The 17,263-nt window shown below is 41.4% G+C and overlaps 1 protein-coding gene across 1 annotated transcript in view; it reads left to right on the forward strand.

Annotated features, from left to right (window-relative positions):
* The first annotated feature begins 4,461 nt into the window (after positions 1 to 4,461).
* The window catches only part of SPON1 (spondin 1), a 201,553-nt gene continuing 188,751 nt past the window's right edge, over positions 4,462 to 17,263 (forward strand). The window contains exons 1-2 of the mRNA XM_063332892.1: positions 4,462 to 4,842; positions 11,924 to 12,030. Coding sequence (XP_063188962.1) covers positions 4,620 to 4,842; positions 11,924 to 12,030 — 330 coding nt within the window. The 5' untranslated portion in view covers positions 4,462 to 4,619. The remainder of the gene's footprint in view (positions 4,843 to 11,923; positions 12,031 to 17,263) is intronic.

Raw genomic sequence — 17,263 nt, forward strand, 5'->3', positions numbered from 1 at the left:
TAAGAAATCATCTTGAGTGTCTCCCAAGCCCTTTCCTTTGTCTAATAGGACAACAGATATCTCCACATCTTTTTCAAAACAGGCTTTAAAGGCAGCATGGACCAATCAGTATTAGAAAAGCCCTATTCTTACTGTAGACACAGGGGAACTTTAGTACCAGTGGGATTATTCTGTCTAAATCAATAGAGAAGTTTCTATCGTGTTTGAGGAAAAACTGACTGTCACTGCTGGGAGGGTGGGAAAGGAGATAGAGATGCAAATTAGACTAACAGATAAATCTATAGTAAGACATAAGGGTCTAAAAATGGGATCGGCATATTTAAAAGTGCAATCCTCAAATTCCCTGCTTACCCTCCCAGTCACCGAAGGTTTTACTGCAGATTGTTTTGCAGCATTATTTGCCAGTCATCTGATGCACTCTTCCTTTGCCTGAACAGCAGTGTCCTCTGTCTTGGCAGTGACGAGCAACTAAATATTTAGCTCATGAGGAAAAGATCTTTTGGGGCCTTTCCTCAACCTACGTCTCTTAATTTGGTAGTGGTATTCAGAATGCACTTATCAAAAACTCCCAATGTTAGGTGATCATCGGAATGCTGAATAGCTATTGATCCCAATACAATTAGTGTCTTCTGAAGCAGAAAAGGTACCCTAGATCTCAGTCTTCAGAAAATGCATCCTGATTGATAGAGCACCCTCGCTCTCTCTCTGGCTCTTCATTTGAGCTTCGGCTCTACTTTAGAAGTCTAACATGCCCGTGAGGGACTGGGGCCGCTTCCAGAAGACTTAGACCATCATAATTAGAAGCTTCCCAAGACGTGAGAGATGAGGATTTGAACACCTGCAAACCAAGCAAGGAACTGAAACCCATGTCTCTTTGACGTCCTCAATGAATGCTTTAATCCCCAGCTCTCTTGTGTAAAAGAGTAGGCATCATTCTTGCTAGTCATCTTTTGAAAGAGATGTATCCCCCTGTTATTATTACTGTATTTCTTTATAAAATACATTAAAACTGGGCTTAAGCTTCCAGCTCCTGGCTTTGGGAGGGTGGGTCCTACAGCCCAGTAAAGTTATCAAGCACCTGATGGCCATGAGACTTACGGCACCCGTCACCTTTATGTTTCTTATTGGCTAGTTTTGTTGGCCTCTGCCCTGTGAACTGACTCTTCTGAGGAGTCTAATAATCTTATAATCAGTTGAGACATTTACCTGAGGCACTGGTTTACTTTGAGGGCTAGGGGCCTTAAAATCAGGTGTTGCATAGTCAAGTGTTGCATTGCACATGTTGCCTTGTAGAGAATTCCCAAGACCTCAAATAGCTATTTGAACTCATAGAAGCAGAAGGAAAGAAAAATTTTAAAACACTACCTACGACATCTTCCAGTCAGCACAGGGATATTCTGCAGTAGTTATTGCAGTCTTCTAACATGCCAACTGAACTCCTTATCGGAAAAGCAAAAAGCAAGAAAGACAAGAAAGATCTTGTGAAATGCTTTTGGTTTTTTAGGAGAGCCCACTTTGTGGGGGTGAGGGGGAGGGTAAAGAGTTTCCTCCAACCATTACAGCTCCATCAAATGCAATATTACCCCAGTAATGATTGTTATGCCTAATAGTCATGGACAGCAACTTTATTCATCCCAGAAAGTACACAAAGAAAAGCAGCGCTGCAGTCTCTAAGATACGAAGCTTTCTCTGTTAAATTTGCCATGGATGGCTGGATTCATCACTTCGCATGCATCTTTGACTGATACATCATGCTGGATGCTTTAGGCAAACACACACTAATTAGTAGAACAAATAGAAAACCCTGAGGATGCCCATGCTTAATGACATTGCCCATATTCTAAACTGTCTCTACGACAAATTACTCATTTCATGGCTGTAGGCAGTGCAAGTTAATTTATCTGTATCAGTTGCTAAGTTGAAGCATTCACTTTTAACAAGACACACTGTATTACACCTTTCTAGGAAACCTTCCAACACTTTAGCTTTTAAACAAAAAAGAAACTAGAAGTAATAAGCCAGGCCAATTCAGGGATAAAAAAGTAAGAGATATAGGATCTATTGTAAGTTTAAAGAGTCAATAGATGCTGATGTTAGTTAACTTCTAATTAGTTTGGTAGCATATAAAACCCAAAAAATTGTGAAGAGGACTTGAAATGAAATCCTCAGAGGAGTGTTGAGTTATAACCCAGAACTCTGGCTCAGAACAAAGGCAGATTGTGCAGAAGTGTGTGCAGTTCCTGCTATGAATGCTTCAGTTAGGTAATTGCTTTTCAATCAATCTCAGCAAAAGAAATGAGAAGTCAAGTATGGAGAACGAAGCAAATTCACAGGCATCTTATACCAGTATGGTTATAGTTGTCTTGTCATTTTCAGTTGTGTATACGTTTGCTTTTCTTCACTGACACATCTGGCTGAAGAACGTGGATAAAGTGAACCTTGTTCTCAGAAGACAAATGCACTGAACACAGCAGTCAAATGATACCCAAGAGTCTATGACATTGCTGAACTGTAGTCACTTAATTACGTAAATGAACATGGGTCTTTTGGAAGCATGCAACTAAATATCCTGCATAACCAAGCAAACTCTCAGCCTCAGTAGCAAGAGCAGACAATATTGTTGTCCTAAAGACAATGGGTCAAGTTGCCCTCGTGCTGGCAGGTTGGATGGGAGGGGAACAGCAAAGGGAGAGGATTGAGCGGAGGGAGATGACCTGGCAGAGTACACTGGAAAGTCAGGATTGCTCTTTCTGCCTCATTCAGCAGGATGAGAGGAATGGGAAAAATCATCTTGTGCTTTTATCCTCCCATAGTTGAACCCTTCTCTCGGCTGTGGAAGGCTCTACAATCAGCCTGGCTCTCCAAGCAGACTGGCAGAAGTACTGTGGCCACCTTTGCAGATGCCTAAGCAGATGTATGCCTAAGACTTGGATGTTACCATTTAGCGTGGCTACAAAAGCTTTGACTGCCACTTCTTCAGAAGCATGTGGATGCACATAGTCAGTAACCAAATACTTTCAATAAAAGCTAAAATCTCATCCAACTGTTAACATTAACTATCTTTACTGAACATATATTTTGATGCTGCACTGGTTTACATTCTTTATAAACATAGAATATAAAGACTAAAATATAGACAAGCTTACCATAGCAAAGCTCTTGGCAAGTAACCTTCCAGAAAGTAAAATGCTCAGCGTCCTCCGAGACCCTGAAGAAGAAACACCTTTATTTGGCATGCAACACTATGTTGTTGCTAAACAACTTCCAAAGGTCAGTTTGGAACCTAAAAAAATTACAAAGCTGATACTAGCAAATGCCTTAATAGGTACCTGGAGGGTTTCAAGCTGCTTGCTGTTTCCCATGCTTCCTCGTAAGTTGTGCTTAAAGGCAGTTGTATTCACCAATCTGCTACCGTCTTGTCCCAGAGAAAGTGGTTAGAAAGGGTTTAGTACCCACTTGTATGTCTGGCATCCTAAAAGCATCCACGTCCTGATTGAGGGCATACCTTTCCAACTTTCCCCTCCCCTTACAAAGCAGTGGAGGGAGGGAGGGAAGAGCAGTATCTGGGGATCAAAACACTGGTGTTACTGACGCCAGGGGTCTAGGTTCACTTTTTATCCACGGCTGTAAACTTCTTTTGTGGATTTAGATAAGCATCATTGTGCCTCAGTGTGTGTTATATAAAGGCAGAATAATGAGACCTAGTCTTCCCTTGCTTTCTCTTGCTTTCATCTGTTTGCATTTTTCCAAGTCTCAGAGCAGACCTCCTGTGTTCACGTAGGTGGACTCTGTTCCCAGCTGTTGTGTGTGTGTGTCATGTACGCTTACATAGCCTGCAACTCCGATACGCGCTGTTGCGGGCTGATGTAGAGATGAATCTCATGTTTCTGGCACATCCACCTCTCTGCATCTCTCTCCTCTGTGGTACTCGAGACGCTTACACCCAAGAAGCTGCAGCCGATGCTCCTCGCTTGTCAAGTGTGCAGAGAGCAAGCGGCTGTCGCGGTCTGTCTGCGCTGATTTAGTTGATAATGTTTACCGTGTCTGCTGGTTTGGAGAAAGATGGGGGGTCGGGGGGTGTCGGGAAATTCTTTGAGCCTTGTTATCCCTACAGTAACTATAGACTTTGGCGGGAATGCGGGTGATTAATTTCAGGTCTGTGGGCTTAGCCCAAGCGGCAGCAGCTCTCCCCGCCGCCGCGCTGGATGTCTAGGAGACGGCAGCGTCCCCCGTGCTCCGCTCCCACCGAACCCTGTGAATCCAGCTCGCCTAAATAAACATTACCGAGCTGCTAATCACACGCTCTGAAACAAAACAGCACTTCACTTCGGGATCTGGGCAAGATCAGACTTCCCTCCCTCCCTGCCTCTCTCCTCCCCTCCCCTCCCTCTCGGCCCCCTCCCTGCTTTTCCCCTCCCTCTCCCCGGCAGCCGCCGAGCCGGTCCCTCCGACCTGGCAGCCTCACGCTGGGGGCCGCCGCCGGCCGGGGCTGACCGAGCCCGCCCTGCCCGCGCTGCCCTGCCCGCCCCCCGGCCCCCCCCCGGCCCGGCACCCCTCGCCGCCGGGCTCCCAGGCACCGCCGCCGCCCCGACGATAAAAAGTTGTGCCGAGCTCCGAGGATGGGAGCGCATCTGCAGCCGCTAGCCCTGCGGCTTCTGGCGTTGACTTTCCCCTTGGTGGCGAAGGGTTTTTCTGACGAAAGCTTGGAGAAAGCCGCGAAATCCGAGGGATATTGCAGTCGGATCCTGCGAGCCCAAGGCACCCGGAGGGAAGGGTATAATGAATTTAGCCTCAGGGTGGAGGGCGATCCGGAATTTTACAAGCCTGGAAACAGTTACCGGGGTAAGTTGGCCATCCTCTACTTCCCATGCTAACGATAATGGTCAGGACAAGTGTCTCTGAAACTATAACGTGTCTCTGCCTGTCATCTCGGTATCCCTTTTGGTGTGTGTGTGTGTGACTGTGTGGGTTAAGACAGGGTAATATACGCCCACGCATTACTTTATTGGGGATGCTTTCATGACAAGTGAGAGGGAGTTGGATTTCACAGTATCACTTTACTCTCAAACATTAACTCGGTATTAAGAGGAATTTCCTTCCTTTTATGAATCCTCTCTGCCGGCTCAGCGCTAGCACAAGATCACAAGTTGATGCGATACAAAACACACGCTCTTCCCCCATTTACCTACTTCTATAGGATTTCTTCCTATCCCTTTAAATATACCCCAGTGAACAGGAGAAGCTCTAACATTCAGCAGGAAGGAGAGGAAACTCGGGGCTAATTGTTCTTGCCCTGAAATATGGATGTTAATAAAATGAGTTAGCATATGGGCAAACAGTGATGCAGCACACTGCCAACTTCCCACATTTTCCACTTATGTTTATCCCACCGCCCTTTTTTTTTTTTTCGGGGGAAATGAACAGATGGTTCCAACAGGAAAGAGGCAGAGACGGTGCTAATGACCACTGCAAATAAGAGATGGAGGCATTCGTTCTCCACTGAGCATTTCACACACAATCCTTGAAATTAACTTCCAAAGCACATTTCAGCGTATTTTTCTAATTAATGGACAAAGGCAGTTTTGGGTCACTTTTTCTGCCTCACCATATAATGCCTTTGGAAACAAACCTTCTCGGAGTATACCGTTAACTTTGTATTTTAAAAGCACTCTGAAAAGAGTTTGGACATTTTTAGGTACCATAACTAATGTACTTTATAGGCATCACTTTGGAAAACAAATTTTGAGAGTTTCTTCTTAGTGTTTCTTCTGATCTTCCTTAGATTCAGTGTAAAGAGCAGTGTTTTCCCATTGCATGAACATGGGAATCTTGGTAGAGATAGGGAGAAAAAAGCGTGTGCGTAGCATAATCATCATCATCTCTTAACGGGTGAGAAATAAATCTGCAGCAATGATTAACTAGTGTTGGGCACCAGCCTGTAAATTTGCATGATTTTTTTGATTATTTTTTTTTTCCTTGAGAATTGATTTATTTTAATGTGGTGTGAGGAAATGCACATTTCCCACAAATCGGTTAACTATTCCAGACATTAGGATTGGTACCTTGAGTCTGAAAGATTTTACGTTGCACGTCAGTTTGATACATCTACTAAGCAGGATAAAGATAACTGTCAAGTTCTTCGATGGTCACAAAAGTGAATGTTTTTAAAAAGTTTTGGAATTTACTTCTGTGAAAGGATTATTGAATATTTTCGGTCATCTACCAAAGAAGTTTCTATTACATGGAAATGTAAGGGAAAGAAACTCCCAGATGAATTAGCAAAACTAATTTTGTGGATGTGTTAGGTCTTGGCATTAGGAACTCAATTAATAAAATCACATCAGTATATTGTAGGTTCTTGGAAGTGAGAAAATTACATCTAATAGTAAAAAGATAAAATACAGACCAAAATATGTGCCCAAGTTTTTGGTATTTGAGATTGAATTATTCAGATGACATATAAGCTTATCTAGAATAGCCCTTTAAGGACACTTTCTGAATGGTTGGAAGAACTTAAGCGAATGCTACCATGACATATACATTATTTATGGTGATAGTTAAAACTAACTGCATTACAGAAAGCGTCAAGAGCTCGTTTTCAAAGGAAATTCTGCAGTACAACTGGAACTTCATTACTGTTTTATACAAAGGTTAGAAAATCCAACTAATGATAAAAAAATGCAGGATTGTGGCAGGTCTGTGGGGTTTTTATATGTAAATTACTGTGTGTACAACACTGCAGAAGATTTGCACAACCTCCTTTGCATTGGAGCCAAACGTGCCTGTTTCCATGGCCCCTGTTTGATTTAATGCAGTCTGGATCCTTGGCACATTCCCTCGCGGGCTCCCGGAATAAACTAGTGTTTGTGCAAGGTGGCTAATGCAGGAACTAACCGTACGTACAAATGTGGTATTCCACCAAATTGACAGTATAGAGGCATCCATTTATGTTTGTGACTCTCTCGATCGTTGGTTCGCATGGCACACATGTAAGACCCTCAAGCTGCAACGTCTGGAGGAAACATCACAGCACCCTTGCCACGTGGGAATCAGAAGACCACAGTTCACAGCTGCCATTTGTCTTTGGGAAAATTTTCATGGCTTTCCTGTAGTTACTCGCCTTTAGATGAATCAGGATCTCTTTGCCCAGAGGGGAAATCCTGGGTGGATCCGTGTATATGGTTTTCCACCTACCTGGAGCTGTGATAGAGGAAAATGGCCCTGAGCACCGAATAACCTCTTTGCATGGGTATGCACCTCCTCTGGTCTGCAAACACTGGCAGCAGTAAATAAAGGCACTTTCTTCTGTCTCAGACAATTAAAAATGAGATAGTAGCAGGGCTGAGGAGCCATCCTCCTTTTCTCCCTAATGTCTTACAAAATAACAATGGCTATGGGCTTTGTGGTGTCCCTCAGGAGAGGTGATGTGACTGATTTCTAACATCTTATTTGAGGCTCTTGGTGCTGTAGCCTGCAAGTGGCCTTTATCTGCCTGGTCTTTCAGGCTGTGATGTTGTTGCCTCTTCCCTTGTGGAGCAGGCAGCCAAAGGCATGCGGTGGTCACGTCTTCCCATAGTACCAGGTCTGCGGGCGCACCATCCTGGGGTTGAGGTCCTCTCCTACCTGCTGGCTAACTCAGACCTTGATGTAGCTGCTCTTGCTTCCACCGAAGGTCAAAGTTCCCATCGCATTCAAAAGGCACAAACGAGCCTTAAGTTTAGATGGTGTTACGGGGTAATGATCCTTGAAAGTACTCAGTCCTCCTAGCTTTATTGATTTGTAGATTTAGATCAATGATTGCATGAGATTTCCATGAAAAATTGGGTGTTTCATCCTATTAGAAATAAAAATGAAATTGCTCCTAAAAAAAGGCAGAGGTATGTCCATTTCATGAGCTAACATGCAATGTATATAGCTTCCTCCATAATTTTCTGAAATTGTTATTCTGATAAGGAAAATGAGATTTTGGCCAGTCTAGTGCTTAGATATGCCTTCCATGTAGATGCTGTTTCTGTTTTTAATGGAATTTCCACTTGTAAGTCTGTTCACCTTCTCAGTTTTCAAGGACAAGCTCAGTTAACGTTACACTCCCCATTGCATTAGTTTGAGGACTTCTAAGGAATATTGAATCTTTTTCTTTCCATTTCTTTCTTCCCTCCAACACACACGCACTTTTTTTGTACTTTATAAGTAAATCCTCATTCTGTAAATATTTTACCGATTCTCATGTTTCACAAATTATGGATAAAACTAGATATTAAAAGTGCATTTGTTGGTACTTGTGCAGTGTACAACACAGGACGTGCTGTGGCGTAGGATGTGGAAAGTCAGATTTTTCTGCCTGAAACCAAAGGCGCAATTGCTTTGATCACCCCGCCTTTAGCTGGGGACACTGGGGAAAGTGGAGTGTGGTGAAGGTGTGTGCCAAAGTGGAACTTGTAAAGTAATTAGAGATTTGCCAGAGGGGATGGAAACAGACAAAAGCGACTGTTGATATGTAATCTTCCTTTTAAAATAAAATGCTTAACTTTGAGGCATGCACTGAGATGTAACTGATTTTTACAGGAAGTTCATATTGTTTGGTGAATGTTAATTAATGTGAACACAGTGTGAGCAATACTCAGCTGTTCTTTAAAATGGCAGAGTTTAGCCCGAGAAGGAAAGCTCTCAACTCTTACGCAACGAGGAGCCGCTATCTCTTGTGAAAACCAGATGTAGTCTGACAGCTTCCCACTGCTGCCTCTGCACTGCCAGCCGCCTTCTGCGCTGAAACAGTCCGTCCAGAGCCAGTGACTGCAGAACCATCTCCACAACAGGGCTCGGTATTTAGGAGTGCCTCCCATAAAGCCTTGCACTGCCGTCTTATCTGAGCACACTGGGTAGTTCAGAGAACTGACAGAACTCTTCTCAGTTAAGGTGTTAGCGTTTCTTCTCGCCTAGCTCCGTCAGGGGTGACCAAAGCACGCATTCATCTTGGTATTCTTGAGCTGAGCTTGCACGGCCACTAAAATCCCACTCTGCTCCTGCGGGTCATCACCCTCCCGGCCCCTCACTTGTCTCCGGGTGTCCCCATCGCTGGCAGAAGAGCTCCTGGGTCTGCACAGAGCAGCCACTCGGGGACTGGACCCAGCTGAACTCTCCGCTTGGGGTTTTTTTGGTTTGTTTGACTGTTCAGCTGGATGTGTTCCCTCCTTCAGCTGACAGCACAGCTGCCTGGATGTGGCTGCTGTACGAGCAGGGCGGGATGGGGGGAGGGCAGGATCCCTCATGTTGGAGGAAGCATGGATTTATTCTGGGTTAAAACGACTGTGCAACCACAGCATGAGTATTGCCAACCCCAGGCATTCAAAAACTATGAGTCAGGCTTTGGAATTACCTTCCTCTTTTTTCTTTTATTTATTTTTTTTTTCCTCATGGCTTTTGTAGCATTTCAGATATCCTCTATTTTATAGGTAGGTGTTTTGTTTGGGATTTTGAAAACTGTTTGGTTTGATCTGTAAATTTGTGAGGAAAATGATGAAAACTGTTGAGTCAGTTCACAGCTGGATTCTCTGTCTGCTGGCATAAGTATTTAAGTATCTCTGGTGTAACCTTTTACTCATAGTGATTCAGACTTTTGAATTACATATAATATATGGAAAAATTTGTTGCATGTAAAAGACCGTTATGGCAATTAGTTTCTGAGTGTTCAAGCAAGTGTAATGCGTTCATCCTTGAGTTCAGCAGTGTGCTGTTCTCAATTACTGCAACTGAGAGGCTGGCTGTGGATTTTCATTTAAATAGAGCTGCAAAAGTTTGAAAAATTGGGCTAATAATACTAATTATTGGGCAGATAACGAATTAATGAACTGGAGCAATACTTAGAAACATAATCAGAAATTTTAATGCTATTATGCTACTACTCGGTTCCTGTACATAAAATGTGAAAATTTCTTTCTCCCCCAAAACGATGAGGTTTAACCTGTAATAAGGTTCCATGGAATGGAACGTGTGCTGAAAATCTTGAGAGTGGGGGACTTGCTATTACACCCATCGCTGCTCTCTGTTTGCACAGGTGTTTGCAGGTGTACAGTCTAAACACGGCACTTCCATTTCAATTTTTAACCTTTTGCGTATCTCTCCAATCTTGCTTTTTGCACGTAGAAAAAAAATATGTATTTGTACAAACACGATGGATTTTACACCCAAATACAGCTGTGTGGTACTAGAAATGTTCAAATATCCTGTTTTATATTTTTCTACGCTTGAATTTCTAGATCAAAGAGCTCTCCACGTGTTCCAAAAGAACTCTGGACATATTTTGAAATCCATATCTTTTAAGGGCAATCTGTCATTTTTAGTAATGTGTTTCAACTCCTCATGGCCTATTTGTGTGAGAGGGATTCTCTTGTGAATACTCTTCTATGAAGCGGCATTGGTAGCTGCAGTTTGCTCACGAAAACTCTGGGTGGTCTTCAGTTTCTATTGTGCCAGTCAGGGGTTGAGAGTGCAACAATAGTGTAGTACAAGCAATGCCGTCTGCATTATGCTTAAAGTAAAAGCTCCTTAAAAGTATTAGTAGTCCAGTTTTCTGTCTCTTCCTTTAATTCAAAAAGATTTTTTTCCCTAAAATTTACCTCTGTTTCAGAAAAGGACTCCTCTAAGTTGTTGAAAAGGGTTCAGTAATTTTAAAACTCCTCCAAAAGTCCTGCCTCAAAGCTCTGCCTTATTCCATCTTTCTGATAGTGTTTGAGAGCGCCACAGCTGACATAACTCAAGTGTTGCTGAGTGGTGCTCAGGTACTGATGATGGCAAACAGAAAAACCATACAAAGGTATCTTGCACTAGCAGAAAATGAGGGATGTAATCCTGATGCTGAGCATGGTGAAATCAGATTAGCCAGCATTACATTATTGTTCTCTGCTGGTGGATCCAATGACTCCTTCCTGGTCAGGACTGGTGTGTGAAGAAGGGGGTTTTGCTAGTGTGTTGGGTGCTTTTGCAATCGGAGCTGGCAGCACAATCTCTAGAGGTCATATAATGATAGAATTGTCTAGATTGGAAGCGACCTTTAAGATTATTGAGTCCAACCATCGACCTAACACTGCCAAAACCACCACTAAACCATGTCCCTAAGCACCACCTCTACCCGTCTTTCAAATACCTCCAGGGATGGCGATTCCACCACTTCCCTGGGCAACCTGTTCCAATGTTTGCTAAATTTTTTGGTGAAGAAATTTTTCCTAATATCCAGTCCAAACCTCCCCTGGTGCAACTTAAGGCCATTTCCGCTTCTCCTGTCATGTGTTACTTGGGAGAAGAGACTGATCCCCATCTCTAAGTCAGCTTCAGTCATGAGTTTGCTGTTCTGCCCTGAGGTTAAAGGAGAAGAAGGATAGTTTTGGAGCATCAGCTGGAGTACTGTGTTGAGTGTAGCTGAGCTGGAGCAGACAATATGATCATCTTGCTTTACAGTTAAATAAACTTTCTCTGTACTGAAATGCCTAGATCCTTGTCTATGCTTAGAGCAGGACAAAAGCTGACGCCAAATATTTAGGAGATGTTCCCTCGCATTAAAAAAAAACACCACCACAAAACCCCCTAAACACGTGTGTCCCTGCCCCCAACCAACAAGAAAATAACCCTCCTGTAGATCTGAGCAGATTAGCAATCTGATTTAAAAAACAAGAAAAAAAAAAAGGGTCTGTGCGTGTGGGGAAAAAAATAGCGGAGGTATTTCATATCATGCCAGTGTTTTTCGGTTTATGCGGAAAGTTGGACTGAACATTTTTGTATTCTGGCTGGCTTTGATCCATGTTTTTAGTGCTCTAGCTTTTGTTAATAAAGCACACATCTTTCAAGTTGAACTGTGCAATGATATGCAGGTGGCTGATTTCACAATTAATATTATATTTTCATTATTTCTCTGTTTATTATATCTCAGTGACTCTTTCTGCTGCCACTCCTGCTTACTTTCGAGGATTCACGTTGATTGCTCTCAAGGAAGGAAAAGAAGGTGACAAAGAAGAAGACCACGCGGGAACTTTTCAGGTGAGAGAACTTTCCCTGGCGTGTGGCTCTAGGAGTCTTCCTTACTGTATGCTTGGCTCAGAGAGAGATGTTGTTTGCACAGCAGAATGCTGAGTATGCTTAAGTAAGCATAAATATTTCTGGATGTTGACATAAGAACAACATAGCATATTTTATATTCTGAGCAAACCCTTCAAGAAGTCTAGGCTTTTGTACCCTAACTTCACCTTGGCGTCCCACGTACTTACACTTAAACACGAGCATCAGTTATTTGAACTAGAGCCTAGGACACCTGAATTTGTTATCCAAAGTGAATATGAAAACTGTTTTATTCACATTTTGCTTTTTGTATTTCTCTGCCTAGATATTTTTGTCCATTCAGATGTAGATTATGCCTCTGAGAAGTGCGTTTGCCACAGCTGTAATGACTGTTTTATCAGTCATAAATTAGATTCTGCTGTTTTATTGATGCTCAGTAGTACTTTACTTAATGAACACATTCAGTGGGATGAAATGTTGTTTATCGTTATTAAAAGGATCAGAATCCAGAGCGATGATTCACAAAATAGTATTTCCAGCTATTTCAAGATCACATTGCATGAAAGGAATTCTGGAAACTGAGAATACACATATTTATTAAAGTAGGTAGAAATCATGTAGATTTGTTGTTTGTTGAATCTCAGATGAGGTATTGTTCGTTATTTGACTTTCCAAATTTAGAAATATTGTTAAAAAATTATAATTTACAGGATAGGTAATAATATTGATAATAATTTAAATAATGATTTATAGATAGAAGATTTCACTTGCCTCAAAGAAGCATTTCTATGTTTTCAAGGGAAATGCTGAAAAATTCTAATTTTGGTGATCTACAAGGAGATAAAATCAACTTAATCCTAGCATCTCTTCCTGAAGCATCTTCTGGTTTTTGCAGACTCAAACACAAACTCAATACGTATTTGCCCTGTTTTCATACTGAGTTTGCCTAGAGGGCTCTTTCTGGTTTTCATACATTTTGTAAGAAGATCTAGAATAAGTGAGAATTTATTTGAAGCTGGACTAAGTCCATCTTCCTTAATGAAACAATTTCCTCGTATTATTTGGGAGAAATCTGTTTCATATGGACAGTTTTGGTTTTTTTAAAGGATGAACTAGCATTAAAGCATCGGCTACTGTTAAGAAGTAGAACATCTATTTTAAAAGAAACTTGTTACCATTCATTTCTGTGTTTCAGTTGTTAATGTCTCTATAGCTGTGGCTAATAGGAAGGACTTGGCCTGAGTTTTGCCCTTCTGGCCAGGCATACGTCTGATTTATAACGTAGTGAGAAACTCGCTAAGCTTTGCTGAAGTACAGAGGAATTTTGAAAATTGAAAATTCTGTATAGATCCAAAAAAAGCCCGTCGGATCTCAGGGGAGGGAGGATCGTGTAATTAGCTTTATTGTATGGATTCCAATCTGAAATCAGTATTCTAATTGGCAGATGAGAGTTTCAAATTTTATGCAGAACTGAATTTGTATTTCTGTGGCACAAACTGAACTCATTGTGCTCATCCCCCATTAGCACAATTAACTGAAGTTCATTCAGATAGTGCCTGCCAGCTCTGCCTGTGCTGAGACAGATTTAAGGTTCTTATTTAGTACCCAATGAATGCTTACGGGGATAAATACCGGTGCCTCTTGTATTCATGGCTAGGTGCTAGTAACTAGAGGAGGAAAAAAGATGTTTAGTCCAAGGGTTTGCACTGTGTTTTTATTATAAGGTGGAGATCCTGACAGCGTCTAAACAGCTGTGCAGAGTAAGAAAAAGCTGTGTGTACGATAACTTGCACGCCACTTGCAGTTACGTATTTCCTGTGCTCAGATGGAGAATGAATTCAATGAATTACCTGGTGGGGCAGAACTCAGTGAAAATTCCTTAATAGTGGCAAGAGACTAAATGCTACTTCTGGACTACTGGCCTAAGCCTCTGCCTCCATGAGGAGACACAGTTATCATTCAAACAGTCAAAGTGAAGCACACGAATGCCCTGCGTGAAGCAAAGTGCTTCATTCTTATTAGAAGACTTTGCAGTATAACCAGGATCTAAAGAAATGAAAGTTGACCGAGTAAGACACATGCTTTCCCTCCGTGCCTCAGAGACTGTGAAACGCCATGTTTTCAAGGCCGGGAGTGCCACTTTCAAATCATGAAGTGTGGGTTGCACTGTTTTTCATGGGGAAAAACTGAACCCCGTGCTCTGTACTCGGGTGAAGATCCCACTGGGGCTGTGGCTTCTGCTTTGCACAGCTATTGAGTGTTGAACTGAGCAACAGGTGTCATGCCTCAAAGTACTGTAGAGGGGCCAGGGCTAGAGCAGCAAGGTGTTAAATAAGGACTAACATCCCAGTGATGGACGTGGTACACTCAGGATGGAAAAACATGGGTTTGAGTGGTCGCACTCAAGCTGCAGCCCATCGCCAAGGATGAGGGCGCAGGAAGCGGCTGCCATGAGCTGGCCCTGCAGGGCCTTTGCTCTGCTTTCACAGCCGCCTCATGGCTCATTTACTCGTTTGACTCTGCAAGTCAGCAGGTGTGGTCAAACTTCATTAATTATCAAGCGGCAGGGTCTTGATCCTATAAATAGCACAGCTGTTAAAATTCTTGGTGGAACAGGTATTTATTTTCTGGTTTTTGGTTTGTGTTTTTTTTTTGGGGGGGGGGGGGTGGGGGGGTGCTTAGAGACCTTTAAGGAAGCGTACGTTGGACTCCACCATTCTAAATCTGTTTCCCTCTGAGAAAACCGAGACTTTTAAATCTGATTTTACTGTTGTGTGTTTATTTAATGCAGCCAAACTTCTTCCTCTTTGTCCTTGTAGCACACCCAGGGCACAATTTGGCTTTAAAATAAACAAATCGTATTGTTGTCCCACAAATGAGCAAACATATGTTAAATAGCTAAATTAAATACGGTTGGGGAATTAAAGATGCCAAATTCAGTCACAGAAGTTTGGGGATATAATAGTAGGGCTCTTAATTACGCCAGTGGTAATTGTACAACTCCGGGGTGCGGTGGGGCACTCTGAAAGCTTTGGATATCATGTCCCATTGGCCTTTTTATGCAAGCCATTTCCAACTGTTGTCATGCTGGTCTTTCTCTTTTGTGATGTCTAGCAACAGTCTGCAAATTGTTTGAAGGCAAATGATACACGAGGGCAACAATCAAGCACTGATTGACTATAGAACCGTATCTATACAGGCCATTTGAATCAACATATGTATGTAATATAAAAGATTTAGTCTGGTAAATAATGTAGAATAATAGAAATTTAGTGCTGAACCTCATCTCATCTATCTTCTTCATTCTACGAGGAAGAGTAAATATTCCAAGAAAATTCTTGGTGGGTGTTTTCGGAATCTGTTCTGAAGAAGTGTTCAACAACAACAAAAGATTCACCTCTCCAAGTGGTCTGTTTAAACACTTAAATATATTTTACAGAAAATTTAAGGAAAACTTTATAGAGCTTTTACTAACATCTAAACTGAGTCTTCGCTAATAATGGTTAAATTCCTGTTTTATCAGATAATCTTCCTAAATTAAGAATTTTCTTGATATTTTATGAGACGGTTATTCTGATGTTTCCCTTATTCTCTCTCCAATCCCACGCGGTCTCTACCTGTCTCTTATTAAAATTTTCATATTTTCCTTGTAGGGCATTTTTTTTCAGTTTTGCTGTTTCTGCAATGAAGTTGAGAGTTCAGTCTTATTTATATTCCCCAGAATTGTACACAATAGTCAATCTGGACCCTCAGCATAAAATCATATAGAATTTAGATGCAACAATCCTTTGGAGTATCATAATTGCTTCCCTTGTCTTCATGCAGAATCCTCTAAGCGTACGCAACTCGCCTTTATTGCAGGAACACCTCAGTAGTGTACAGGAGGTCCACGATAAAGTCCTAAATGCTTTTCTGCATGTACTGCTGCTTACATTGTGATTCCTCATTCTTTGTCTGTGCATTTTGTTCTTTTTAAGGGTAGAGCTTTGTACTTGTCTTACTGAATTTCATCTTGACTGCATCTTCAATTTAACAAGAAAGTTCTGAACTACAATACTATCCTTCAAAGTGCTCATCATTCCTCCAAAATTTGGTGCTATTTGTGGACTTTATAAATGCGTATTCGACAATTAAACAGTCAATATAAAATATTGTGTGCAAACACGACCTGCTTTTCTTAATGTACAGTGATAAACTGAGTCATAAAGACTCAAAATCAGACACTTCTCTGTATCGTTTTTGGCATCATCAGTTAGATTCTTATGTCTGCTATTTTTGTGATAGTTTAGTGTTAAATGCATTCATCGTGGTAATGTTCCTGGAGGGGTCCTTTTGACTTTCTTTGCTCTAGAGTGAATCAAGAAATTCTTAGTTTAGGTCACTGAATTTAATGACCCACCAGTGCAAAGCAAATGTAAGAACATAAGCAGGCATGGTGGTAGCAAGAGTGATTTCATTAAAAGTATGACATTTATAAAAGCTAGGGACGTGAGCTGAAGAAGAAAACATTTAAGGAAAATTGGAGTAGAAGTGAAATAAGTAAGGTAAGTCCTCCTTTATTCTGAGTCCTTCTCTAGGTTTACCCTGAAACAATAGCTGCAAACATCGCCTTTGTTTTCGAAGACGTGCTGCCTGGTCACCAATTCTTTTGGTGCTGTTTAGCTGACTGATGTGCTTACCAAAGCTTTTAGATTAAAAGGTATTTTACAAGGCTTTTCAAAAAGCAGTTGCTCGATTGCTGTGTTCCAGCATTGTATAGAAATCTTACATCTTTTTTTAAACAGTTGATATACTGCATTTTGAAAGAAGCAAGGCTTCCTAAAAGGCTTTTAGCCATGTCTCATGATTTATTAGTTCTTGTATTTATAAGCATATATATATAAGTTTATGGATATATAAGTATATATAAGTTTGTATTTTTAAAAATATTAATTAATGCAATTATTTATTAAGCTTTTTATATTAAAAATTAAACTATGCTTATGTAACCTTGATGTTGCACTCGACTAGGATTTTTCTTTTAACCTGTATCCCAATAGAAGCACAACAGACTACTTAGTAAATGGCTTATTCTGAGATGTGTGAAATGATGTAATTTTGTTTAATAAGTGTTTGGAGCTTCCACGTAACTTGCTCATTTTTGTATTCTCCACATCTTTACCAGCATCTTATCACTAAAACTGAGTCTTTCATCTTACTGCTTATAAGCATATGG

The sequence above is a fragment of the Chroicocephalus ridibundus genome, chromosome 4 (assembly GCF_963924245.1).
Source record: "Chroicocephalus ridibundus chromosome 4, bChrRid1.1, whole genome shotgun sequence".
NCBI classification, from domain to species: Eukaryota; Metazoa; Chordata; class Aves; order Charadriiformes; family Laridae; genus Chroicocephalus; species Chroicocephalus ridibundus.